The 22,394-nt window shown below is 49.3% G+C and overlaps 4 protein-coding genes across 8 annotated transcripts; 1 reads left to right on the top strand and 3 right to left on the bottom strand.

Annotated features, from left to right (window-relative positions):
- Nucleotides 1-352: 352 nt before the first annotated feature.
- FAM180B (family with sequence similarity 180 member B) lies at nt 353-3,125 on the bottom strand. The gene is made up of 3 exons (XM_032358131.1): nt 2,669-3,125; nt 1,736-1,806; nt 353-1,514 (listed from the first exon to the last, which is right to left on the bottom strand). The coding sequence occupies exons 1-3, from the start codon at nt 2,751-2,753 to the stop codon at nt 1,119-1,121; spliced, it is 552 nt and encodes a 183-aa protein (XP_032214022.1). The 5' UTR covers nt 2,754-3,125; the 3' UTR covers nt 353-1,118.
- Nucleotides 3,126-3,947: 822 nt separating this feature from the next.
- Nucleotides 3,948-9,075, bottom strand: NDUFS3 (NADH:ubiquinone oxidoreductase core subunit S3). The gene is made up of 7 exons (XM_032358130.1): nt 8,965-9,075; nt 8,789-8,854; nt 7,275-7,372; nt 6,916-7,065; nt 5,740-5,865; nt 5,485-5,604; nt 3,948-4,196 (listed from the first exon to the last, which is right to left on the bottom strand). Exons 1-7 carry the CDS (start codon nt 9,047-9,049, stop codon nt 4,029-4,031), a joined length of 813 nt encoding a protein of 270 aa, XP_032214021.1. The 5' UTR covers nt 9,050-9,075; the 3' UTR covers nt 3,948-4,028.
- On the top strand, nt 9,031-14,758 carry KBTBD4 (kelch repeat and BTB domain containing 4). 5 transcript variants are annotated; one of them, XM_032358124.1, is made up of 4 exons: nt 9,031-9,213; nt 10,132-10,749; nt 12,704-12,810; nt 13,249-14,758. In XM_032358124.1, exons 1-4 carry the CDS (start codon nt 9,048-9,050, stop codon nt 14,107-14,109), a joined length of 1,752 nt encoding a protein of 583 aa, XP_032214015.1. In that variant the 5' UTR covers nt 9,031-9,047; the 3' UTR covers nt 14,110-14,758. The 5 variants fall into 5 exon arrangements, with proteins under 5 accessions (XP_032214015.1, XP_032214014.1, XP_032214019.1 ...); XM_032358123.1 differs by having other exon boundaries at nt 10,114-10,749; XM_032358128.1 differs by having other exon boundaries at nt 9,139-9,213; nt 10,079-10,749.
- Nucleotides 14,759-15,961: 1,203 nt separating this feature from the next.
- On the bottom strand, nt 15,962-22,136 carry PTPMT1 (protein tyrosine phosphatase mitochondrial 1). Its single transcript, XM_032360293.1, has 4 exons — nt 21,621-22,136; nt 21,426-21,506; nt 18,152-18,343; nt 15,962-16,625 (listed from the first exon to the last, which is right to left on the bottom strand). The coding sequence occupies exons 1-4, from the start codon at nt 22,014-22,016 to the stop codon at nt 16,467-16,469; spliced, it is 828 nt and encodes a 275-aa protein (XP_032216184.1). The 5' UTR covers nt 22,017-22,136; the 3' UTR covers nt 15,962-16,466.
- Nucleotides 22,137-22,394: the final 258 nt, after the last annotated feature.

Below are 22,394 nucleotides of genomic sequence, written 5' to 3'. Positions count from 1 at the left end.
GCAGGATCCGGTCAGGCCCTGGGTGGTGGGCGAGGAGATGGGAATGTGTTTGAACGGAACTCGACTCGCCCAACCCCTTCAGGGACTCCCTTTCACGTTCCTTTCCAGTCAGTCCCTCTACCTCCTTCCCACAGACCTACGACGTCACTCTGGGTGCAGCTGGTTCTTTCTTGCGACAAGGGACCACACCCTGCTCCCTTGCCGAGGAGTACGGGATTCAAGGAAACCGAACGTTCCTTCTTCTAGCAGGGTTATGGGGGATGAGCGGTTGATACCTGGTTGCCCCACCTCCTGCCCTCCCAGGACAGGGACGGTGATTCGCCCAGGGCAGGGGTTAAACAACTTACTTGGGCATAAAAAGACACAGGCTGCAGGCCAGAACAGAACATTTTATGGGACAGTTACACAGAATCAGGACTACGTCAGCCAGGTTCAGCTTGTCTCAGTCAGTCCCCTCGCAGCCTCTCTTCCCCCTCCGAGGTGTTCATCTGAGCCTTGTTGAAATGGACCAAAACACCTGCACCCCCACCCCCTCCAGCGCACACCTCCACCCCTCCACCCCTCGCCCCCCCCCAAGGAAAGGTAATGTGCTTCCACCTGCTTACCTCCACTCCTCCAACAGACCAAACTAAAAATGTCCAGTCTGTTCTAGTCTAGACGGGGAGCATGGGGCACAGGGACTCCAGAACACTGGTTAGGATTTAAAAGGGGTATGTAAGTTAGGACTGGGTGGTGCGCATTCACAGGGTCCCCATAGATTCTGCAAGACTTGTCCCAGACTGACAGGGTAGGAGTTGGAGCATCTGACTTGGCCTTCCTTGGGGCGGCTTTCTTTTCAGCATCTCTTGAACATACTTCTCAACCCCGACCCCCAACACACACCTGCAAGTCCTGCTTTTAGCTCTGTGCCTGATGCCTGAGACCCAGGTTTTTACCCTCCCAGGGCTCAGGGAAGAAAATGGGGAAGGGGTAAACTGGGTTCCAGGGTACAATCCAAGCCCAGAGACCTGGACACAGTAGGAAGGACCACGTGCCAGATGGAAGCCACTGCCCAGGATGGGTCTGGCTTGGGCCATGGGTTGGGGGGCAGTGGTGGGTTGGTAGGTGAAAGGGGAGGGTCAGGGAAAGAGGTCAAGGATCAAGGCCCAGGGCCCCAAAGATGGGGGCTTCCCCTGGGGGCAGAAGCCCTTGCACAGGTCCCAGAGTGTTTCCTGTGCTAGCAGGGCGAAAACCTGGGCCCAGTGACCCCTCTCCTCAGCCTCACTAGCCTCATGGAGCCGGTAGACACAGGACAAGCCTGTAAGAAGCAGATGTTCAAAGTCCCAAGGGCTAAGAGGAGGCCCTTTCCGCAGATCCTGGAACTGCCGCAGCCGCTGCTTAGCACCCTCCAAGTCACTGGGCACGTGGTGCTGCAGGAGGAGCCTGAGTCGGCGGCCTGGGCGTGTGGATGCAAGTTCCTCATCCTGGATGTGCAGCTGCCCCATGACATCCAGCTCCAGCCCAGCCCAGAGTAGCTGCAAGGGGAGCCATGTAAGGGGTGGGCTGGGATCTGGGGGGCTGGGCAGGGAGCAAGAGTGGGCTGGGGGGGTGGGGAGCATAAGCAGGCAATAGGACCCATGCTGGGTTGCCCCCCACCCCCCTGCCCAGCAGGCCTAGCTTGAAACATCCCCCTTCCCAACCGAGCTTAGGGACCTCTGGACACTCCCTCCCCCATATCCCAGGCTGGAGGAAAGACCTCAAACATCACTTCCGGGGCCTCTGGCTCCTGCAGGCCACCTCCCACGCTGGCACTGTCCATGGGCTGCCCTGGGGCAGCAGAAAGGAATCAGGTCCCTGCCAAGCTCCACCCTGAATACCCCAGCCTCCCAGAGGTGCCCCTTAGCTATTTGGTAGAGATGCTTAGAGGTTCTTCTATCTACAAAACCAGGAAGACTATCCCATGTACCCCTTCCCTTAAACACACGCACACGAGCACGCGCGCGCGCACACACACACACACACACACACACACACCCACTGACATTCACCCTCCCAGGCATAGGTCTAGTGATCCCCAAATCATCATCCCAAACCCAGATAGCACCTTGGCACATGTCCAGGACTCCTCCTTCGACTTCTACAGTTCCCTTGGCAAAGAACTCCCAACCACTGGGTCACAAGACACTTCACTTCCCCTCCCTATAATCATCTGGGACTTTGTGTCCTAAGACAGTGCCAGTGACTCTCCCCAAGGGTCGAGGACCCCTTTAGGAAGAAATCTGCTCCTTCCTTGCCCCTCAGTAGTGATCATGCAGAAGGCAGGGAAGCCAGGCAAGGCAGGTTGTCTGCTGCAGCTTCTTTCATCCCATACTCTGGTGTGCTGCCCAGTCCTTAGAATGATGGTCCTGAGCCCAGGGCAGATCCAGAGGTCCTGTTTGCACATCTAGAATAAGGGCACTGCCCACCTCTGTCCAGGGCTGGTGTTGAGAGCACTTGGGACTACCTCCCTTCATTTGGACCTCTCTGGTTCCAGGGTGAGGGCCCAGACTATTAAGCCGTGCTGCACAGGTTAATCTGCTACCATGCCCACAGTGCATAGGCCCTGCTAGGTTCAGATAGAACCAACTTTAACTGCTATCAGCAGGCAGCATTCCTTGGCTCCCATCCACCCCACCCTAAAGCCCCGTACCTGGATGGTGCTGGGTTGTAGTCACCCCGGGGAGAAGGCAAATGGCTAATATTAGCCAAGCCAGGAATTGCATGGTCCCAGCCATACCCCACCACGTCCTCTCAGTCTTCCTCTTCCCCAGCTGCTCTCTGTTCCTGCATCCGCCCGTCACACAACACGACTCCAACTTTCCACTGCAGGCTGCTCAGGCGTTCCCTATTTTGTGTGTCAATCTTCAATGCTAAACAGGGAGGGGCTGGTTCTGACTTCCCAGGACCTTCTGTCCCGTGGAAATGTGGAATCTTAAGTTGCTGGCAGTAGGAGCCTGGCTCCGGCTTCTCAAGCCCTCAGCCTGTTCCGGTCCAGATGGGCGGGATGCTTGCTTACTAGAAAAACGATGCCTGGTAGCAAACAGCTTTAGCTTGACCCTCCCAAGAGGTAGGAAAGAGCCCAGGCGGTAACACTACCTTACTATCTGTCCTCACCCCCAAAATATCCTGTAGCTGAGCTCAGGCTCTAACACCCAGTCCAGCCCAGCCCAGCCCAGCCTCCAGGGACCCCCTCAGCAGCCAACAGCATCAGCTGCAAAGTTTGGTTCTGGAACTGCAGTGGTTCTCCCAACTACATGATGGGCTGGCTGGGTGGTCTCATGGACCAGCAGAGCTGAGCACTTCCACCTCAGGCACTCAAGCCACCAGCCATACAGACCGCAGGCTGGCTAGAGTCGAGTCCTGTCACCCAGAAGACAGATCTGCAGCTTCTGAGTATCTTTTGCGCCAGCCCTGGGACCTCCTTTGCTTGCTTACAACATTCTTAGCTCTGGCTGGAGTCTAGAAAGATTACCTTAGACCAAAAATGATGGGCTGTTAGATTGCAGGGAGCAGGATGCGGGGTTCAAGACTCAAAAATGAGCTTTGGCTCATGGAACCCTATGGATGTTTGGATGGGATGGGTGGAGGTTTCCCGGGTTCCACCCAGACCCCTCGATCGTCAGCTGCCACCAGTCTGCAGTGACAAGGGGTTTTCTCCCGCAGTTGTTGAGGGCCCTCCAGCTTTCAGGAGACGCCGTGCCACACCCATCCTAAGCCCTGCAGACAGTGAGAACTTTCCATTTCAGCTCCAGAGTCCCTCTCTCTGAAGGACGTCCAGGCCTACAGGTCACCATGTCTGCAACTGTACTACTTAATCCCATTAAGAGATTCCTGGGTTGGTATTCACTTTAAGGAGGATGGAAAAAACGCCTGCTGAATCTCCCCTTTCCCAAGTCAAGCTTCATTTCTACCATTAAGCACACAAGAAGTGGTTAGTCTCAGGAGTTTATTTACAGGGATGCTCAGTTATAGATAAAGCGCTTTCTATTATCAACATGCCTTCCCTGGAGCTACTTGGTTTCAGGTTTCTTGTCTCCTGCTTCAAGCTTGAGACTCTCAGGGGGCTGGCGATAGGCAGGGAAAGCCTCCCATGGGCTGTTCAGGTCAAACTTGCGGAACTCCTGGGCCAACTCCACTGGCTCAGCCACCACACGCTTCACCTCATCGTCATAGCGTAACTGCGGAAGAGAAAGACAGGCTTAAGCACTGAGGAAGACCTCATTCAGAGCTACTGAGCCGCTAAGGAGCCTCCTTTTCCAAGGGCACAGGTGACTTCACCAACCGCATTACTTCTCTGTCCTTGAGTGTGATCCCAGCCTCTGTCAGCAAGTGTCCACGCACATGATTACCGATCAAGTCACATCCCACCCTTAGTCCAAAATGGCCTGCTGTCACCTAGCCAGGCTCCCCTGCTCACCATGCTCACATAAACTCTGAGCTCCTTTTCCAGCACAAATGACTATGCTTACCTATCCATCCTTATAAAGAAATGGTGAGCATCAGCCCAGGATTAGGAAGCAAGTCAGTGGCTGAAAAGAGTGACCCTAAACTGGCAAGCACTCAAGTTCCGACCATGTGGCTTTTGGCATTATCACTCAAGATGCAAGGCAGTAAATTTGGGATTGCTTTTCTTGGTGGGAGGATCAGTTGGATAAGGTAAAGACGAACCGGTGGTGGAGTGAAGAGGCAACCAGATAAGGGAGACAGTGAAAACAAGGAGAGGGAAGTAGCCCTAACCAGAAGCAGCTGGAGAAGCAAAGGGGCCCATGCAAAACACTGAGAAAACAGGCATTTCTGGGTACAGAGGAGAAAAGGTGGATGGCTACTATCTCAACATTTCTGAAAAGTTACTTTGCTACAAAATCACAAATGTATGTATGCAATAGACCGTCTTCCTGCTCATGAATAACATGTAGCACAAAGGTGGTAAAGCAAAGCACTGGAATTCTCCATAAGGCCTTTGTAGTCACATGTTAATTATCCTGCCTCTGAGCGTTCTCAAGGGCTAAATGTTTAGTATCCTCCCTGTCAGCTGCCTTCTCAGAGGTCCAGGGCAGGGTAAAATGGTCCTTCGCTTTTAAATCTTGTGAACAGACGAAGTGTGTCCTCAAGGTTGCCTTGGTCATTAAAATGATCATTATGATAATGGCTAAAGTCAACTGAGTAGTTACAGGACACCAGGCTATACACATACATCATTCAACTCACCATAAATCTTATTGGTTAAGTACTACTGTTCCCATTTTGAAGCTGAGAAAATTGTCATAGAGAAATTAAGTAACAGGCCCCAGACTACAGAAGTGATGCTAGGATTTGAATCTAGAGCCTGTGTTCTCCCCGCCCCGAGCCTATGCTCTTAGGCCCACCACAATACACAGACCATATTTCCTGCCATGCCCAGGATATCCCAGGTTCCCTGCCAGTCTCTCACTGAGGCTGCTGCCCCAGTTCCATGGTTCCTCCTACCTCAACGTAGCCAGACAGAGGAAAGTCTTTCCGGAAAGGATGTCCCTCAAAGCCATAGTCTGTCAGAATCCTTCTTAGGTCAGGGTGGTTAGCAAAGAAGACTCCAAACATGTCCCAGATCTAGAAAAAAAAGAGGCCCTCAGGCAACTAGTCCATCATGACCAACATAGGGTTGAGGAGGCTCTGCACACAAGAGTTTCAGCCAATTCTGCAACTCTGGCCTACAGACAGGATCTGCCATGTCCAGTAACTCACCTCCCTCTCATACCAGTTAGCTGCCTTGAACACAGAAACCGTGGACTCGATGGGTGTCAGCTCATCTGTATAGGTCTTCACACGGATCCGAGAGTTGAAGCGCAGAGAAAGCAGGTTGTAAACAATCTAGGGAGAGCAAAAGGAGCTGGAAGACCAAGATGGCCACAGGGTCTGGCGGGGGGGGGAGTCCCTGAATGAGAACACCAATAACAAGGATACAAGGTGGGTTAGGGTTCTACCTGGAACGTGTCTTCTGTCCTAAAGCTCAAAAACCTCAAGATTCTCCTCTGTTTAGAACTACTTCTGAAAGCCTAAGCCACGCTGGAGCTTAGCATGTCAGCATGTTTGTCGTTGCTCATGCTGTTCCCTCTGTCTGGGATGACTCTGGTCTCCCCTCTCCCAGCCCCAGTCCTTACTGGGCTAATTCCTGGTCTCCTGGTCACAAACACTCACTCCTTCCTTCTTCAGAGCATCCCAGACAGAACTGAGTGCCCCCCTGTATTCTCCTATCCTCTAACATCACGCATTACATGTTATCACGGTCAGCTCTTTATGTGTCCTTCTCCCTCACCAGAGTTGGGGGGACTCCTTGAAGGCAGGTATTGGGTATTACTTCCCCTTTAATCCCAAGATCTGGCAAATAGATGATCAGTAAATATCAACAGCTAAATGTATTAAGAACATACCATGTGCTGGAAGTCTACTTGTACTATCTCATTTCATCCTCACAACCACTCTATGAGGTAGGGACAACTTTATTCTTATTTTGAACATGTAAAGCTTAGGGGTGCCTCGGTGGCTTGATAGGTTAAGCATCTGACTCTGGCTTGGGTCATGATCTTAGGGTCCTGGGATCAGGCTCCCCACTCAGCAGGGAGTCTGCTTCTCCCTCTGTCCCTACCCTGTTTGTGCATGCGTGCTCTCTCTCAAAAAAATAAGTAACCTTAAAAAAGAAACAAAGAAATCTTAAGCTTAGAAAAATTAAAATGTCTGAAGTTAAAAATGTAGCCTATTAGTGGCAGAGCTAGGACTCAAACTTGAGGTTTGCTTGATCTGTGGCCCTAGTTTAACTGCTGTGTTGTACTGTTTGACCTGAACTAAAACTAGGGAGGCCTGCAGCTCTAGGACCTGTAGTCCCTCTTCTTTACCCACCAAATCTCAAATTTCCCAGCTGACCTCAAAACGGTTCTGCCGAGTGGGGATGTCCACTGCTGTCAAGTCAGCCAAGGACTTGAATTGTGCATTGGTGTGATCCCTGAGGAAAGTCAGCACTGGGATGACTCCATCAGGATGGATACAGATCTCTAACTCATTGAAGCAAGACACCTGCAGACATGAAAAGGGAGAAAAGAAGGAACAAAGAGCTCTTGAAAGAGCAGCTAACTTCACCCGGAGTCTCCTGGTTTAGAACAGAGAAAGAACACCAAGTGGCACAGAAGAGACTGGTTACTTTGACCCGAGGCTGCCTACTCCTACATGCCCTGAAAACATGGTTCTTTTTTGACCCATGACCAAACAACCATTGTGAATATTACCTGAACTTGCTGGACATACTTGGGCAGAATTTCAGCCACATACTCTCCAAATGCTGAGAGCTGCTTGTGGGCCACATCATCCCGTGGTCTGACAGTGGCTGGAAGGAGAAGGCATATTTAACAAAGGAATGGAGAAGGTAGCAGCCACCCCTGCATTCAGTCTCGGGCTCACAAGCAGTGTTGTCTCCCAGCAGGGCTCCCTGCAGAACCTTGAAGAAGGGAAGGTGGAGAATTCCTCCTCCAGGGAAAACTTTGGAAAAATGTCACCTCAGAATCTACAAAGACTCTTCTTATTACTGCAGTTGGGGTATTTGCCTCTTCTCAAAGCTATTCCCTGGTTCTTCCTTCACATGCCTGCATTTCTGCTAAAGCAGCATATTATCTCAACTCTTTATTTTTTTAAAAAAGATTTTACTTACTATTTGACAGATCACAAGTAGGGGGGGGGGCAGGGTCCCTGCTGAGCAGAGAGCCGGATGTGGGGCTTGATCGCAGGACCCAGAGACCATGACCTGAGCCGAAGGCAGAGGCTTTAACCCACTGAGCCACCAGGCGCCCCTTATCTCAACTCTCTTACCAGACCAGGAACTCTTTAAGGTGGGAACCGGGACTTTTACTTCTATCTCCTTAGCACCTGGCTCACAGCAGGTTCTCAAGCTAAGAACTTCAGGGCTTAAGGGCCCTCAAAGATCATCTATTGGAAAACTTTTTTGAGGGGGGTGCCTAGGTGGTTCAGTTGGTTCACTCTGTTCTCTCCTTCTCCGCCTTACTCACGCTCTCTTTCTCTCTTTCGCTGTGTTGCAATTTCTCTCTCAAATAAATAAAATCTTAAAAAAAAAACAACAAAACTTCCCCCCCACTGATGAGGAAACTGAGGTCCAAAAGGGGGAAATGCCAGGTCTCCTGACTCTGCTTATGTTGATTGTAATATATCTCCGTACACCCATTCATGCATCCCTCAGTCACTGAGTACACATCACAGGGTGCACACACCATGGTTAAGTGCTCTCTGCTTTTGGCAGCAGGCAGGCCTACTCTGCTACTCACTACCTCTGTGACTCTGGGCAAGTTACTTCTTTGAATTGTTTCCTAATCGACAGCAGGAGGATCACAATGCTATCTACCTCCTAAGATTGTTCTGAAGACTAAATAAAATGATTCGCTAAACCACTTAGCAAGCTGCCTAACACACAAGTACTCAATATGAGCTACTATCTTAACATGGCTCTAAGACCCGAAAGTTGTTTCCTGCTCTCAAAGAGCTGACAGTTTAATCAGAGAGAAAAGGAATCACGGAAACGGACAAGGGGTAATCAGGGCCATAACAGGGAGACATAAGAACACAGGGAGAGCCCGAGTCTGCTCGCAGAATGAGACCTACTACAGTCAGGTCTCCACAAACATAGATTTGACAGAGGACACAGGGAAGGGCATCCCAGGGCAAACACCTGACGAAAAGAATGAAGGGTCCCCCGCCTACAGTCCCGAGAAGGGCCCGGCCCGCACATACTCACGGCGCGTGTCGGCCGCGGTGCTTTCCCTCCTGACCGGCAGCAACAGCACCGAAGGTCGCCCGGCCCCTGCACCGGAAGATAAAAAGACACAAGCGTGAAGTGAGGCTTGATGGGCTCCCTTCGCTAAGCGCGCCTCCGCTCCCGCCCCGGGCCTCAGCCAGCTGCCCCCAGCTTACCCCTGGCCAGCGCCACGGACCCCATAAGGCCCCGCCACCAGCCCCTCGCCGCCGCCGCCGCCGCCGCCGTCGCCGCTGCCGCCATGTTTCCCGATGTAAGCAGGCAGCCAAGGCAAGACCCACAGGGCACGGAGCCCCAAGGGCACGGACCGGAAGCGGAAGTGTGCGTCCGATTTTCTTCCGGGCGGACGCGGGGCGGAAAGCAGAGGTTCCGGATTCCGGGCTTAGGAATGAAAGGAGAGAAGGCAGGTGAGAAACCGAGGCAGGCAGGTGAGGTGAGGTGAAGGTGATCTTAGTTTGGTGTGGCAGAGGCTGGAGAGAAAGCGAGGACCCTAAAGAACCCGACGGGTGAGAGGAGGGGAAGGGGCGGGAGTTCTGGGTTCCACATTCCACTCCCCTCCCCCGCTCCCGGAGCTAAGCTTTTGACGCGGGCCGGCGGGCGCCGGGAGGGGGTGTGGAGGGGAGTCGGGGGCGGTGGAGAGATGAACGGTTTCCCTAGCGACCGTTTCCTAGGCGACTCCAGGTGGCGCGGGGACACAGCTCAAGGCCAAGGGCCTACTAATGCCCTGGGCTAGGGAGGACTGGGCTTCGTCGCGTTCTGGGACGGAGTCTTGGGGAGTCTTTAGGGCGAGCAGGGAAGTGCAGGAGAGAAGCAGAAAAGAGAAAATGTGGGGCTAATCGATATCCCAGGGCAAGCCTCATTTTGGGAGGTCTGAACTCCATTCGCGGGGGAAGAGGGACCTTTGCCACAGGAAAGCGGGGGTCTGTTTGTCGGGTTCTGCTGCCCAGAACGTCACTAGTTTTGTGCCCAATAGTCATTTGGTTAGTAAGGCTTTTTGCCAGGCTTAAGATCATAAGCTTCCGCCAGCGCCTGGCTTTCACATGTCGGCCTAAATTCCAAGGCTTTTGTTAGATCATGGAAAGGAATATTCTGTTTTCTTAGGGAAACATCAAGAATAGGATATTTTACTGATTTCATTAGGGATGGAGTGCCAGTGCAGGAGAATGAACTCAGTTTTGGTTAGAGGAGAGGTGCTAAAATGTCATTAGGACTAAGGCCAATCTCCACCCACTTTGCTGTCTCTTTTACCTTCTCCCTCCCCGAATTGAGCATTTGGATTCATAGACTGTGGATTCCCCATTACTCAGGGTGGTGTTGCTTTGCAGACAGCTGGCAGAGAGAGAAGTTGGCTACCATGGAATCACCAGAGGAGCCTGGAGCATCCATGGATGAAAACTACTTTGTGAACTACACTTTTAAAGATAGGTCACACTCCGGCCGTGTGGCTCAGGGCATCATGAAACTGTGTCTGGAGGAAGAGCTCTTTGCTGATGTCACCATCTCAGTGGAAGGCCGGGAGTTTCAGCTCCACCGACTGGTCCTCTCAGCTCAGAGCTGCTTTTTCCGGTCCATGTTCACTTCGAACCTGAAGGAGGCTCACAACCGAGTGATTGTACTGCAGGATGTCAGCGAGTCGGTTTTCCAGCTCTTGGTGGATTATATCTACCATGGGACTGTGAAACTTCGAGCTGAAGAACTACAGGAAATTTACGAGGTGTCAGACATGTATCAGCTGACATCTCTCTTTGAGGAATGTTCTCGGTTTTTGGCCCGCACAGTGCAGGTGGGGAACTGCCTTCAGGTGATGTGGCTGGCAGATAGGCACAGTGATCCTGAGCTCTACACTGCTGCCAAACACTGTGCCAAGGCCCACCTGGCCCAGCTGCAGAGCACAGAGGAATTTCTCCACCTGCCCCACCACCTACTCACTGATATCATCTCCGGTAAGTTGAGGTAGAGGGGCACATCATACTCAACTAGTTGGGTATGATGTTTAGTGGAGATTCTAGTTCAAGAGAAAGGAATCTTCAGGCTTTCTGGTATTAATTGACATTATTATTCCTGGTAGGAATTTAGATCCTTTAGAGACCGAGGTGAGATTTTAGCTGCTGTCATAGGCAATCCTTTCCAGAGGAAGAACCCTGGAAAAGAAAAGCAGTACTTTGTGATGCACAATTAATCCTTGAACAGTGTGGGGATAAGGATTGCGACCTCTGCATGGTCAAAATCCATGTATAATTTTGACTCCCCTCAAACTTCACAAATCCCCACTATTGATCGGAAGCATTATCAGTAACATAAGAAATTAACATGCATTTTGTGTGTTGTATGTATTATGTACTGTGTTCTTAGAATAAAACTGGAAAAAAGAAAATGTTATTCGGAAAATCATAAGGAAGAGAAAATACATTTGCAATATTATACTGCATTTATTGGAAAAAAATCTGCATATAAGCGTACCCACACACTTCAAATCCGTGTTTTTTAAGGGTCAACTATATACAAGTATTGAATCAAAAAAAAAAAAAAAAGAAGCAGTGCTTATCCCCAAAAGGTAGTGAGGAGCTGTTCTGTATATAAATGTTCTCATCTATCCTGCACTTTCCCTGTACCTATGAGACTGATTAAGTAAATTGATGATGACTTAAGATATTTACATAACAGGGGCACCTGGGTGGCTCAGATGGTTGGGCCTCTGCCTTTGGCTCAGGTCATGATCCTAGGATCCTGGGATTGAGCCCCGCATTGGGCTCCCTGCCTGGCGGGAAGCCTGCCTTCCCTCTCCCACTCCTCCTGCTTGTGTTTCTGCTCTCGCTGTCTGACTTTCTTTCTGTCAGATAAATAAATAAAATCTTTAAAAAAGATGGGGGGCCGCCTAGGTGGCTCAGTGGGTTAAAGCCTCTGCCTTCGGCTCAGGTCATGATCCCGGAGTCCTGGGATCGAGCCCCACATCGGGCTCTTTGCCCAGCAGGGAGCCTGCTTCCTTTCCTCTCTCTCTGCCTGCCTCTCTGCCTACTTGTGATCTCTGTCTGTCAAATAAATAAATAAAATCTTTAAAAAAAAAAAAACATGGGGCTCCTGGGTGGCTCAGTCATCAAGTGTCTGCCTTCGGCCCAGGTCATGATTCCGGGGTCTTGGGATTGAGTCCCACATCAGGCTCCCTGCTCAGCGGGAAGACTGCTTCTCTGTCTCCCACTCCCCCTGCTTGTGTTCCCTCTCTTGCTGTGTCTCTCTGTCAAATAAATAAACAAAATCTTAAAAAAAAAAAAAAAGTTTTGAGGAAAAAAAAAGATATCTACATAACAGACATTTTAAGTGAAGAGCCAACTTCAACAATCCTGACCCTGGGAGTGCCTGGGTGGGTTGATTGATGAGCTTTGTTCTCACGGATTCAGCTCAGGTCCTGGTCTTGGTGTTGTAAGATCAAGCCTCATGTGGGGCTCTGCACTCAGCAAAGAGTCAGTCTGCTTGAGATCCTCTCTTGTACCACCCCTCCCCCTGCGCTCTTGCATGCTCTCTCAAATGTGAGGGTGCAAATGGGAAGGAGCAGAAGGGGAGGGAGAAGGAGAAAGAATCTGAAGCAGACTCTGCACTAAGCAGAGAGCCCCATGTGGGGCTCAGTCTCACGACCATGAGATCATGACCTGAACCAAAACCAAGAGTCGGATGCTTAACCAACTGAGCCACCCACGTGCCCAGTAAATAAATCTTTAAAAAACAAACAAAAACAATCCTGACTCTGCAAGCGAGGTAAGCAAACTAGGTTGATTTCTTATACACACACACACACACACACACACAGAGTGATAGTCCAACAAAGTGATTCACACTGGCTCTAAATTTCCCTTCTGGGTTACTGGATCGCCATTGACCGTGTCTTTCCTTTGACTCTCACAGATGGAGTTCCATGTTCCCAGAACCCAACAGAGGCAATAGAAGCCTGGATCAATTTCAATAAAGAAGAAAGAGAGGCCTTTGCGGAGTCACTCAGAACTAGCTTGAAGGTAAGGCAGATTTCTCTGTAGGGTTGGGACACCATAATATCTGTGCATTCCAGCTATTAATCTGGCCTCTTTGATAGCTGGTGAATGAGTCATCTATGGCTCAAAGTTAAGCACGGGGGAGGAGGATGTCTGCATGAGCCCAGAAACCACCAGCCTCTGAGCTCCACAAAGTTCCTTGAGAGAACTACTTTCACTATTGCATTATCCTAAGCACCTTTTTTCTAAAGCATCCACTCGGAATGAAAACAACATATTCTCTGCCCCAGCATAAAGTGTCTGAAAGTGACTGGAGGACATCAGGATGACATGCAGTAACTTGAGGGTAGTAGGTTAGAGCAGGATTCACGTGTGTGGTCCAGAACCTTAAGGGTAGGTGTCTCAGCTGAGCCTTAGCCTAGAACTGATAGATGTCATCTATGATTTTAATTTTGCCAATAGGAGATCGGGGAGAATGTGCACATTTACCTGATCGGCAAAGAGTCATCTCGTACCCACTCGTTGGCTGTGTCCTTACACTGTGCAGAAGATGATTCCATCAGTGTAAGTGGCCAAAACAGCTTGTGCCACCAGATCACTGCAGCCTGTAAGCATGGTGGAGACTTATACGTGGTGGGAGGGTCCATCCCACGGCGCATGTGGAAGTGCAACAATGCCACTGTGGACTGGGAGTGGTGTGCGCCTCTGCCCCGGGACCGGCTCCAGCACACCCTGGTGTCTGTGCCTGGGAAAGATGCTATCTATTCACTGGGTGGCAAGACACTGCAGGATACCCTCTCCAATGCAGTTATCTATTACCGGGTAGGTGATAACGTCTGGACAGAGACGACCCAGCTAGAGGTGGCTGTGTCAGGGGCTGCTGGTGCCAACCTTAACGGGATCATCTACTTACTGGGCGGGGAGGAGAATGACCTGGACTTCTTTACCAAACCTTCCCGACTCATCCAGTGCTTTGACACAGAGACAGACAAATGCCATGTGAAGCCCTATGTTCTGCCCTTCGCAGGTCGCATGCACGCAGCTGTGCATAAGGATCTAGTGTTCATCGTGGCTGAAGGGGACTCCCTGGTGTGCTACAATCCCCTGCTAGACAGCTTTACCCGGCTTTGCCTTCCTGAGGCCTGGAGCTCTGCCCCATCCCTCTGGAAGATCGCCAGCTGTAACGGAAGCATCTATGTTTTTCGGGACCGATATAAAAAGGGGGATGCTAACACCTACAAGCTTGACCCTGCCACATCAGCTGTAACTGTCACCAGAGGCATTAAGGTGCTACTAACTAATTTGCAGTTTGTGTTGGCCTAAGGCTATGGGGGGAAGAGCAGCTGACTTTTACCCTCCCGTTTTCCAGCACCTATCCATCCAAATTCAAAGTCCTTGGGGCCCTGATCAGAGTACTATGTTATTTTTTTGGCACATGTTAGAAAGGGCAGCACCTCAGTCTTTCCTGAACCTATAGGGGTGTTTCATTTGGGGCTTTTTAGACTGTTGCTGCTCAGGTGGCTGCTCCAAGAGTAGGCCATCTGTCCTATGCTGTCCCCTGGTAATCCTGTGCCTCCCTGCAGATGGCTCCGAGCAAGCCATTTCTCAGACCATAGGCATAGCCGCCTCTCCTTCCCTGATCAATGTCAAGTAGAAGCACTGCTGATCCCAGGACAAAAGGAAAGATGCCCCCATCTTCCTTTTTTCTGTAACCTGCAAAGTGGCTAATTGGTAATTTTCCACAAAGAATTAAGTGTTAGAGTTTTCCTTCAGGCTTTGGTTGGAAGAATGGTCTAAGCTGAAGGTGTCCTTCACCAGCAAGCACCAACTCTAGAATTCAGGACACTGCATCTCGTGTTTTCTCACCTCTCTCTCAGGAAATCAACACTTTGGGATTTTGTTTGTTTTTGGGGGGGGGGTTTCTTTTTCTTTTTTTTTTTCCAAGATTTAAAAAATTTATTTGACAGAGACAGAGAGGGAACATAAGCGGGGTAGTAGGAGAGGGAGAAGCAGGCTTCCCGCTGAGCAGGGAGCTGGATGTGGGGCTTGATCCCAGGACCTGGAGATCATGATCCGAGCTGAAGGCAGACACTTAACGACTGAGCCACCCAGGCGCCCCTGGAGGTTTTCTTTTTTTCCTCAATATACATGCTATTTATTTTTTTTCCTTAGACTGTATTGTTTCAGGGGTACAGGTTTGTGATTCATCAGTCTTATACAATACCCAGTTCTCACCACAACACATACCCTCCCCAGTGTCCATCACCCAGTCACCCCATTCCCCCACACACACCCCCTCCAGCAACCCTGCTTATTTCCTGAGATTAAGAGTCTTTTATGGTTTGTCTCCCTCTCTGGTGTCATCTTGTTTAATTTTTTCCTCTCTTCCCCTATGATCCTCTGCTTTGTTTCTTAAATTCTGCCTATCAGTGAGGTCATATAATTGTCTTTCTCTGATTGACTTATTTCGCTTAGCAGAATACCCTCTAGTTCCATCCATGTCTTTGCAAATGGCAAGGTTTCAGGTTTTTTTCGTGGCTAAGTAATATTCCACTGTATGTATAGGTGTGTGTGTGTGTGTGTGTGTGTGTGTATATATATATATATATATATATACACACACCATATTATCTTTATCCATTCATTTGTCGATGGACATCTGGGCTCTTTCCATAGTTTGGCTATTGTGGACATTAATGCTATAAACAATGGGGTGCAGGTGCCCCTTCAAATCACTACATTGGTATCTTTGGGATAAATACCCAGTGAATACTTTGGTTTTTTTTGCTCTTGTTTTTGTTTTCAAGATTTCTTTTTATTTATTAGAGAGAGAGAGAGAGAGAGAGAGAACGAGCAGGGGAGGGGCAGAAGGAAAAGCAGACTCCCCACCAAGCAGGGAGCCCAGTGTAGGACTTGATCCCAGGACTTGGGATCATGACTTGTGCCGAAGACAGATGCTCAACCGACTGAGCCACCTGGGCGCCTAACACTTTGGTTTTATGTTTTATTTACTCCAAGGAGTAAGCCAGAAAGAAATAATATTATTTCTGATTAATAGCAGAAACTTTTTTCAAATTTAAGTATATAAGGTCTTTACTCTTTTAAAAGCCCTAAGGTAAGCCAAGAGCTAGGAACTGTTCATACAAATAAAAGTTTTGGAAGGGATACGTGTGTGTGTTTTGAATTTTGAAGGAGTGACTTCCTAAGGTAAACAGATTATATACCCGCCACAGGTACAGGATTGGATCCTGTACTTCCTTTTCTACATACAGGATCACTGCTCCAAAAGGGGAAGAGAGCCCATGGCGCCAGTGAATTGGGGTCTGACAACTGAGCTGAGTATTTCTCCCCTCTTTTCCCAATGTTAAATGTTTCTGAGTCATGCTAAATATCATTAGCCAGAGTGTTAGATACACAATAGATTTCTTTGACCCTATTTGAGAAAAAAAGGACCCTCGTCCCATATCCCCATAACCAGTGAATTGAAGCCACACTAAATCTCTCTAGACACATAACAGTGTTACATCAGGAAAGTGAAACAAGACAAAGGGAGCAAAATTATCCATTACTTAGCACACTTCTGCTATGTCAAGTCTGGGCTTAAATCCCCTTGGTCCTGTTAAAATCATTTGAATCTGTAGCAAGCAGGGTTGTCTTGAGTTCTTTCTGATCTGTGTATTTCACGTCTGTGATGTATGACCAGTCTTATCCTTTGCTGCCCCTGCAGTAATCTCCTTGTGGAACTCTTTGAGAACTTCCAACTGGCCAGATCTGATGTGGATGTGTGACCGGATCTTGGTGATGGCTCTTACAGCCTCCTCTGGACTCCAGTTGTACACCTGAAGTACAGGATTGGGAAATCAGAGAAAGAAAGGAGCAGGTGTTAAGGTGTCCTTGACCTAATAACAGGTGCTAATGGACTCTCAGAATTTCATTATTTTAAAAACTTCATTTTGAGGGGGATTTAAAAAACATGTCCCAAATGTTATAAATGGGGGTGGGTATTATAACCCCCTCAGTCAACCAATCCCACAATACTTTGCAATAGGCTGAGGGAACAAGTCAGTCTTTCTACCTAATTCTTGCTCTGCCAAACCCTGGAAAAACAAGGCTGAACATGCAAAGCTGAGATCCTAATTCATGCCTGCATGGGCCTATTAGATGTCCTCTGGGAGCTGGGCTGTTGGTTGTGAGTTTCCTGGAGAGAGTATATGGTAGATGTTTTTTTTTTTTTTTTTTTTTTTAAAGATTTTATTTATTTATTTGACAGAGAGAAATCACAAGTAGATGGAGAGGCAGGCAGAGAGAGAGAGGGGGAAGCAGGCTCCCCGCCGAGCAGAGAGCCCGATGCGGGCCTCGATCCCAGGACCCTGAGATCATGACCTGAGCCGAAGGCAGCGGCTTAACCCACTGAGCCACCCAGGCGCCCATGGTAGATGTTTTTATCCAATTTGCCACCACGGCTAGGAAAACAGCACTCTTTAGCTTTAAGTAGGAGGGTTATTTCTGTGTCGTCAGGTTTAGAACTAAATAAAACCGAGAAACTGCAGATTTCAAGCCCAGCTGGGTCAATTCTCACTAAATCCAAACTATCCTCCTGAGCACCCATTTCCAGTAAATGGAGTCCTAATGATCAAAGCTTTAATACTGTTAAATCACATACTTTCCAGTCCACAGTGACTCAAAGCCAGGCCTGTTATCTCTACATTTTTTTCCTTAAACTATCCACATAACTTAGTAAAATGCTCTACAGGGGCCAGATAGGTAACAAAAATGAGTCAAGTTGGGAGTTGTGTAATAGGGAGTAAGGGACTACAGAGTATTTGCTTATAAATATTCTTAAAAGCCTCACAACTGCCGTTCATAAAGTAATAGACAGAATTTCATTGGATCCTCTGTTTCTAGAAACTAATATCTGGAACTTTATTCTGAAATACTTTAAGAAATCTTGAGCCCTACAGAGCTGTAAGTGACTAGCACTATTATCTGTAGTACTAGATCTTCTGAAATGCTATTTATAAGAAGTGCTTTTATTTTAGCCTTTTTCTGGTGTTAACATCCTTTGCAACTTCATTTTTTGAGTACCTGTTGTAGGTAGGTCAATGCTTGACATACTTTCTCATTCAAGCTTCATGACACATTTAGTTTGAGGATCAGAGAGGGGAAGCCACTTTTGCCTAAGGTCACGCAGCTGTTAGGTGGCAAAGCCAGAGATCAGCCTATCTGCAGGCTTCAGGTGCTTTCCACCTCCCAACAGTCTGAAACTGGGGACATGGCTCCTGCCACCAAGGCCTTCTAGTAGACCATGTTACTGAAGTTCTAGAAATATGCTGTAAATAGATCAGTCCAGAAAGACCTTTCCTACCTGAATCAGATATGCTGCCACCATAGTGGCACTCCTGGAGCGCCCAGCCTTACAATGCACATAGACAGACTGGCCCAGCGCCTGGTACTTGAGAGCAAACTGGACTCCTTTCTGGAGGTTAGCCAAGGTTGGAACTCCAGTCATGTCTACTGTGCTAAGCCGCAGCTGCTCGACTCCTACGTTCCTCCATTCCTGGAACCAGGTCCGCCAGCATAAAAGAGAATGAAAAAAACCCAACATGAGTGGTATGAATACAGGCTACCAAGAGACAACAAACAAGGAAGCTTAGAGTTTACTACAATGTGAATATACTGTTTACTATTTTCTAAACAAGGAACTTCTTACAGAGATGTCTTTAAAATGGCTGACCTGGGGCACCTAAGTGGCTCAGTTGGTTAAACATCTGCCTTTGGCTCAGGTCATGATCCCAGAGTCCTGGGATTGAGCCCCACATTGGGCTTCCTGCTCTGTGGGAGCCTGCTTCTCCCTCTCCCTACCACTCCCCCTGCCTGTATTCTCTCTGTGTGTCAAATAAATAAATAAAATCTTAAAAAAAAAAAAGCTGACCTGCATGGTTGGTCTTTCATCAAACAACAGCTATGCTACTGAGTTAGAATTATGTTCAAGATTTAAAATGTTCTTGGGGCGCCTGGGTGGCTCAGTCATTAAGCATCCGCCTTCAGCTCAGGTCATGATCCCAGGATCCTGGGATCGATCCCCACATCAGGATCCCTGCTCAGCGGGAAGCCTGCCTCTCCCTCTCCCACTCTCCCTGCTTGTGTTCCCTCTCTCGCTGTCTCTATCAAATAAATAAATAAAATCTTTTTAAAAAAAGATTTAAAATGTTCTTAAAGTACCCTTTGGGTATCTGAATCTTTAGCTGCATAATATTAGCTGTATAAAATTCATTACAAAAGTTGTATAACTGTTTTTGCATAATTGTGGCACCTGTGCAGTGACCGAACTGCAGGGTTGGACTACTATATTTTGCAAGAGCTTTTTATTTCTCTTTAAGTCTCTTCTTTGCCTCATTTTTTTGAGAGAGTACATGCTAGAAAGTAGAGTTACCATTTTAAAATTCAAACACCACACCTACCTTTGTTAGTACATTATCATTTCAAAAAAAAAATAAGCAATAGATGAAATAAGGCCTCTGGCGTATCAAGCAGTTTTTTTTCCTTAAGACTCCAGATAAGGTGGTACCTGGCTGACCTTGCAACTTTTGATCTGGTTCTAAGTTCAAGTCCCACCTTGGGCTTAGATTACTTAAAAAGTAAAATCTTAGGGGGAAGAAAAAAAAAAACCTCCAAATAGGCTCCAGCTAATCTGTTAAGTTGTTTAGTTGGAACCAAAGACTTTATGACTGAGTGAAAGTCAGTATTTTATACTGCTCATGAAATTAACAAAAAACAGCAGGTTTGCAGCATGGGGTTTGCGTCAATTATGCCAGAAATACCTAGGAAATTTGCTAAATACTCGATTCCTGGACCCACCCTAAAGTTCCTAAGTCAGAATTTCTAGGGGGTTGTACCTAGAAATCTGCCATTTTAACAAGACTGCTCGATAATATTTATGCTTATTAAAATGTGAGAACCACTGCCATGGAGATTTCTCTAGGCTAGTTAGGTAATATAGCTGCATCGACAGGTGTCAATGTCTCAGACCCAAAGACTTTTTTTTTTTTTTAAAGATTTTATTTATCCATTTGACAGAGAGAGATCACAAGTAGGCAGAGAGGCAGGCAGAGAGAGAGAGGAGGAAGCAGGCTCCCTGGCAAGCAGAGAGCCCAATGTGGGACTCAATCCGAGGACCCTGAGATCATGACCTGAGCCGAAGGCAGCGGCCCACCCACTGAGCCACCCAGCCCGCCGCCCCCCCCCCCCCCCCCCCGCAAAGACTTTTTGTGACTCTTACACCACAGGACTGATCACAGGAAGGAACATTTAACATTTTGGCTAATAATTCCTGAGGCCTTGTAGCAAAGTACTCTGGCCAGTCCAAGGAACTGTTACCCATTTCTTAAAAATGTATGTCATCACTAATGAATATATTTTAAACATTTTTTTAGATTATATTTATTTATTTAGTTGACAGAGAGATTACAAGTAGGCAGAGAGGCAGGCAGGGAGAGAGGGGAAGCAGGCTCCCTGCTGAGCAGAGAGCCCCATGCAGGGCTGGATCCCAGGACCCTGAGATCATGACCTGAGCTGAAAGGCAGAGGCTTAACCCACTGAGCCACCCAGCATCCCATTAATGAATACATTTTAAATATGAGTCCATTTCTAAGGTTACAAAAAAAAAAACCAACAAACCTATGGGTTGAAATAATAGCATCTTCATCAGGTTGTATCAGTAAACAAGAAAGATGACTGTGTAGAGCTAATAGATGTCAACATGATAAAGATAGGGCAACATCATTGTTTATCTATTTGATGTGGGGAAGGGAGGGAGAGACAATCTTAAGCAGGCTTCACACCCAAAAAGGAGCCAGACCTAAGACCTAAGAACTAAGACCATGACCTGAGCCAAAATCAAGAGTCCCATGCTTAACCGAGTGACCCACCCAGACATCGCAGGGCAATGTCTTTATATAAAGATAGTGCGAAGTCTAATAACCATTGTGGAGAGTTCCACAAACAGGAATTGAAACTTAATGAAAATTATGTTTTAGGTCTGAACTCTGTTATGACAATACTTTGGAGTTCCACTTTATCGTTAACATATGAATAAAAATTCCCTCAAATTAATGCCAAATGAAACCTACACAATTTTTCAGGGGGTGGTTTTATGATAAATTACTCTTGGGGACTGGGGGGGGTGGCTTTTCTTCTTAGAGTTTATAGGGTCTTCATCTTGAATGCCTAAGGCAATGCTTGATGTTGTGCTCAGTAAGTGTTGAATGAATGAAATCGAGCCTTAGAAAAATTGCCTTTCGATTTGGTTACTGACTCCAGTTACGGAAATTAAGAATATATTTGTGCACAACGGAGTAGGCAGACTTTGTCAATGCTACTTTTAAATGCCTTTCACGTCGGTTTCTCTTTCATAATTAGTTTCTACCTCCAGCGAAGCCATTTAAGTTTAGAGGGCGGACCCTCCTCCAGAAGAGGCGGAAAAAGCCTGGGGGCACGTGTCTCTGGGGCACGGTCACCTGCAGCTCGCTCTCCACCAACTTCGCCCACCCCGGTCCCCCAGGCCCAGCCAGGGTGGCGGGCGGGGCTGGCGGGCGCCCCTGCCCTTGCCCCTGCCCCCTGGCGCGCTGCCAGCCCCTCACCTTTGAGGAGTTACACAGGAACCGCGTCTCATACTCCTCGTTCATGGTGATGACCCCGCGCACGTTCTCGTCCTGTACCAGCTGCCGAGGCAAAGAGGGGGCTCAGACAGGGCCGCTGAGGAGTGGGCGGCGCTCGCCGGCTCCCAGTCCCGCCGCGGCCCGGCCTCCCGGCCCGGCTCCCCCGCCGCGGCTCACCCGGCGCGTCATGCTCCGCAGGGGCAGCGCCCCCAGCAGCACCGTGGGGTCAATGCGGTGGTACCACTCGCGGTGCGCCCGGCCCGGCACTTTCCCACGGAACACGGTGTACAACAGCGTCGGGTAGAAGAGCACCCGGGCCAGGCCGGCCTCCAGGAGCGCGCCGGCCGCCATCCCGCCCCAGCCGGCCTGGCGCAGCCGCAACCTGCCCGCGCCTAGGCTCGAGGTCGGCGGCCGCGAGAGGAGCCCTGAGGGCGGCGGGGACGGGGGCGGCGAGTCGTCTACCGCCTCCCGCGAAGTCGACGCGGCCGGCGTGGGCCTCTCGGGAGCCGAGACTCTGGGCCCGGCCTCCTTGCGCTCGGCGGGAGAGCCGGGGCCCCCCCCGCCTGCCTCCATGGCTCGGGAGGAGGGGCCGCCGGCCTGTGGGAGGGACCAGGGATTCCTGGGCGCGAGGCCTGCGACTCTACCACGTGTGAAACAGGGTCCCCTGCCCGTGGCCGGCGGCCTCCCTCCCGAGGAAAGGGACTGGGACCCCAGGTGAGGGGGCGTTTTGACCCCGCAGCGGAACCGGCCCCGGGCCGAGGAAGAGCGGGCCCTGGGCAGAGGGAGGGGGCTGCGACCCCAGGTGAGGGTGTGACCCCACGGAAAGACAGAGCAGCCCAGGAAGAGACTCTGCGGTCGGGGCAGCACGAAGGGCGGAGTTGTGGAAGGGGCTTTAAGCTTTTAGCGCGGGCGGGGGTGGGGCCTCCTATCTCGGCGGAGAGGGTTGGAGGG

The sequence above is a fragment of the Mustela erminea genome, chromosome 9 (genome assembly GCF_009829155.1).
Source record: "Mustela erminea isolate mMusErm1 chromosome 9, mMusErm1.Pri, whole genome shotgun sequence".
Classification (NCBI taxonomy): Eukaryota; Metazoa; Chordata; class Mammalia; order Carnivora; family Mustelidae; genus Mustela; species Mustela erminea.
Note: the sequence above shows the minus strand (reverse complement) of the source record. Positions and strands in the feature narration are given on the sequence as shown.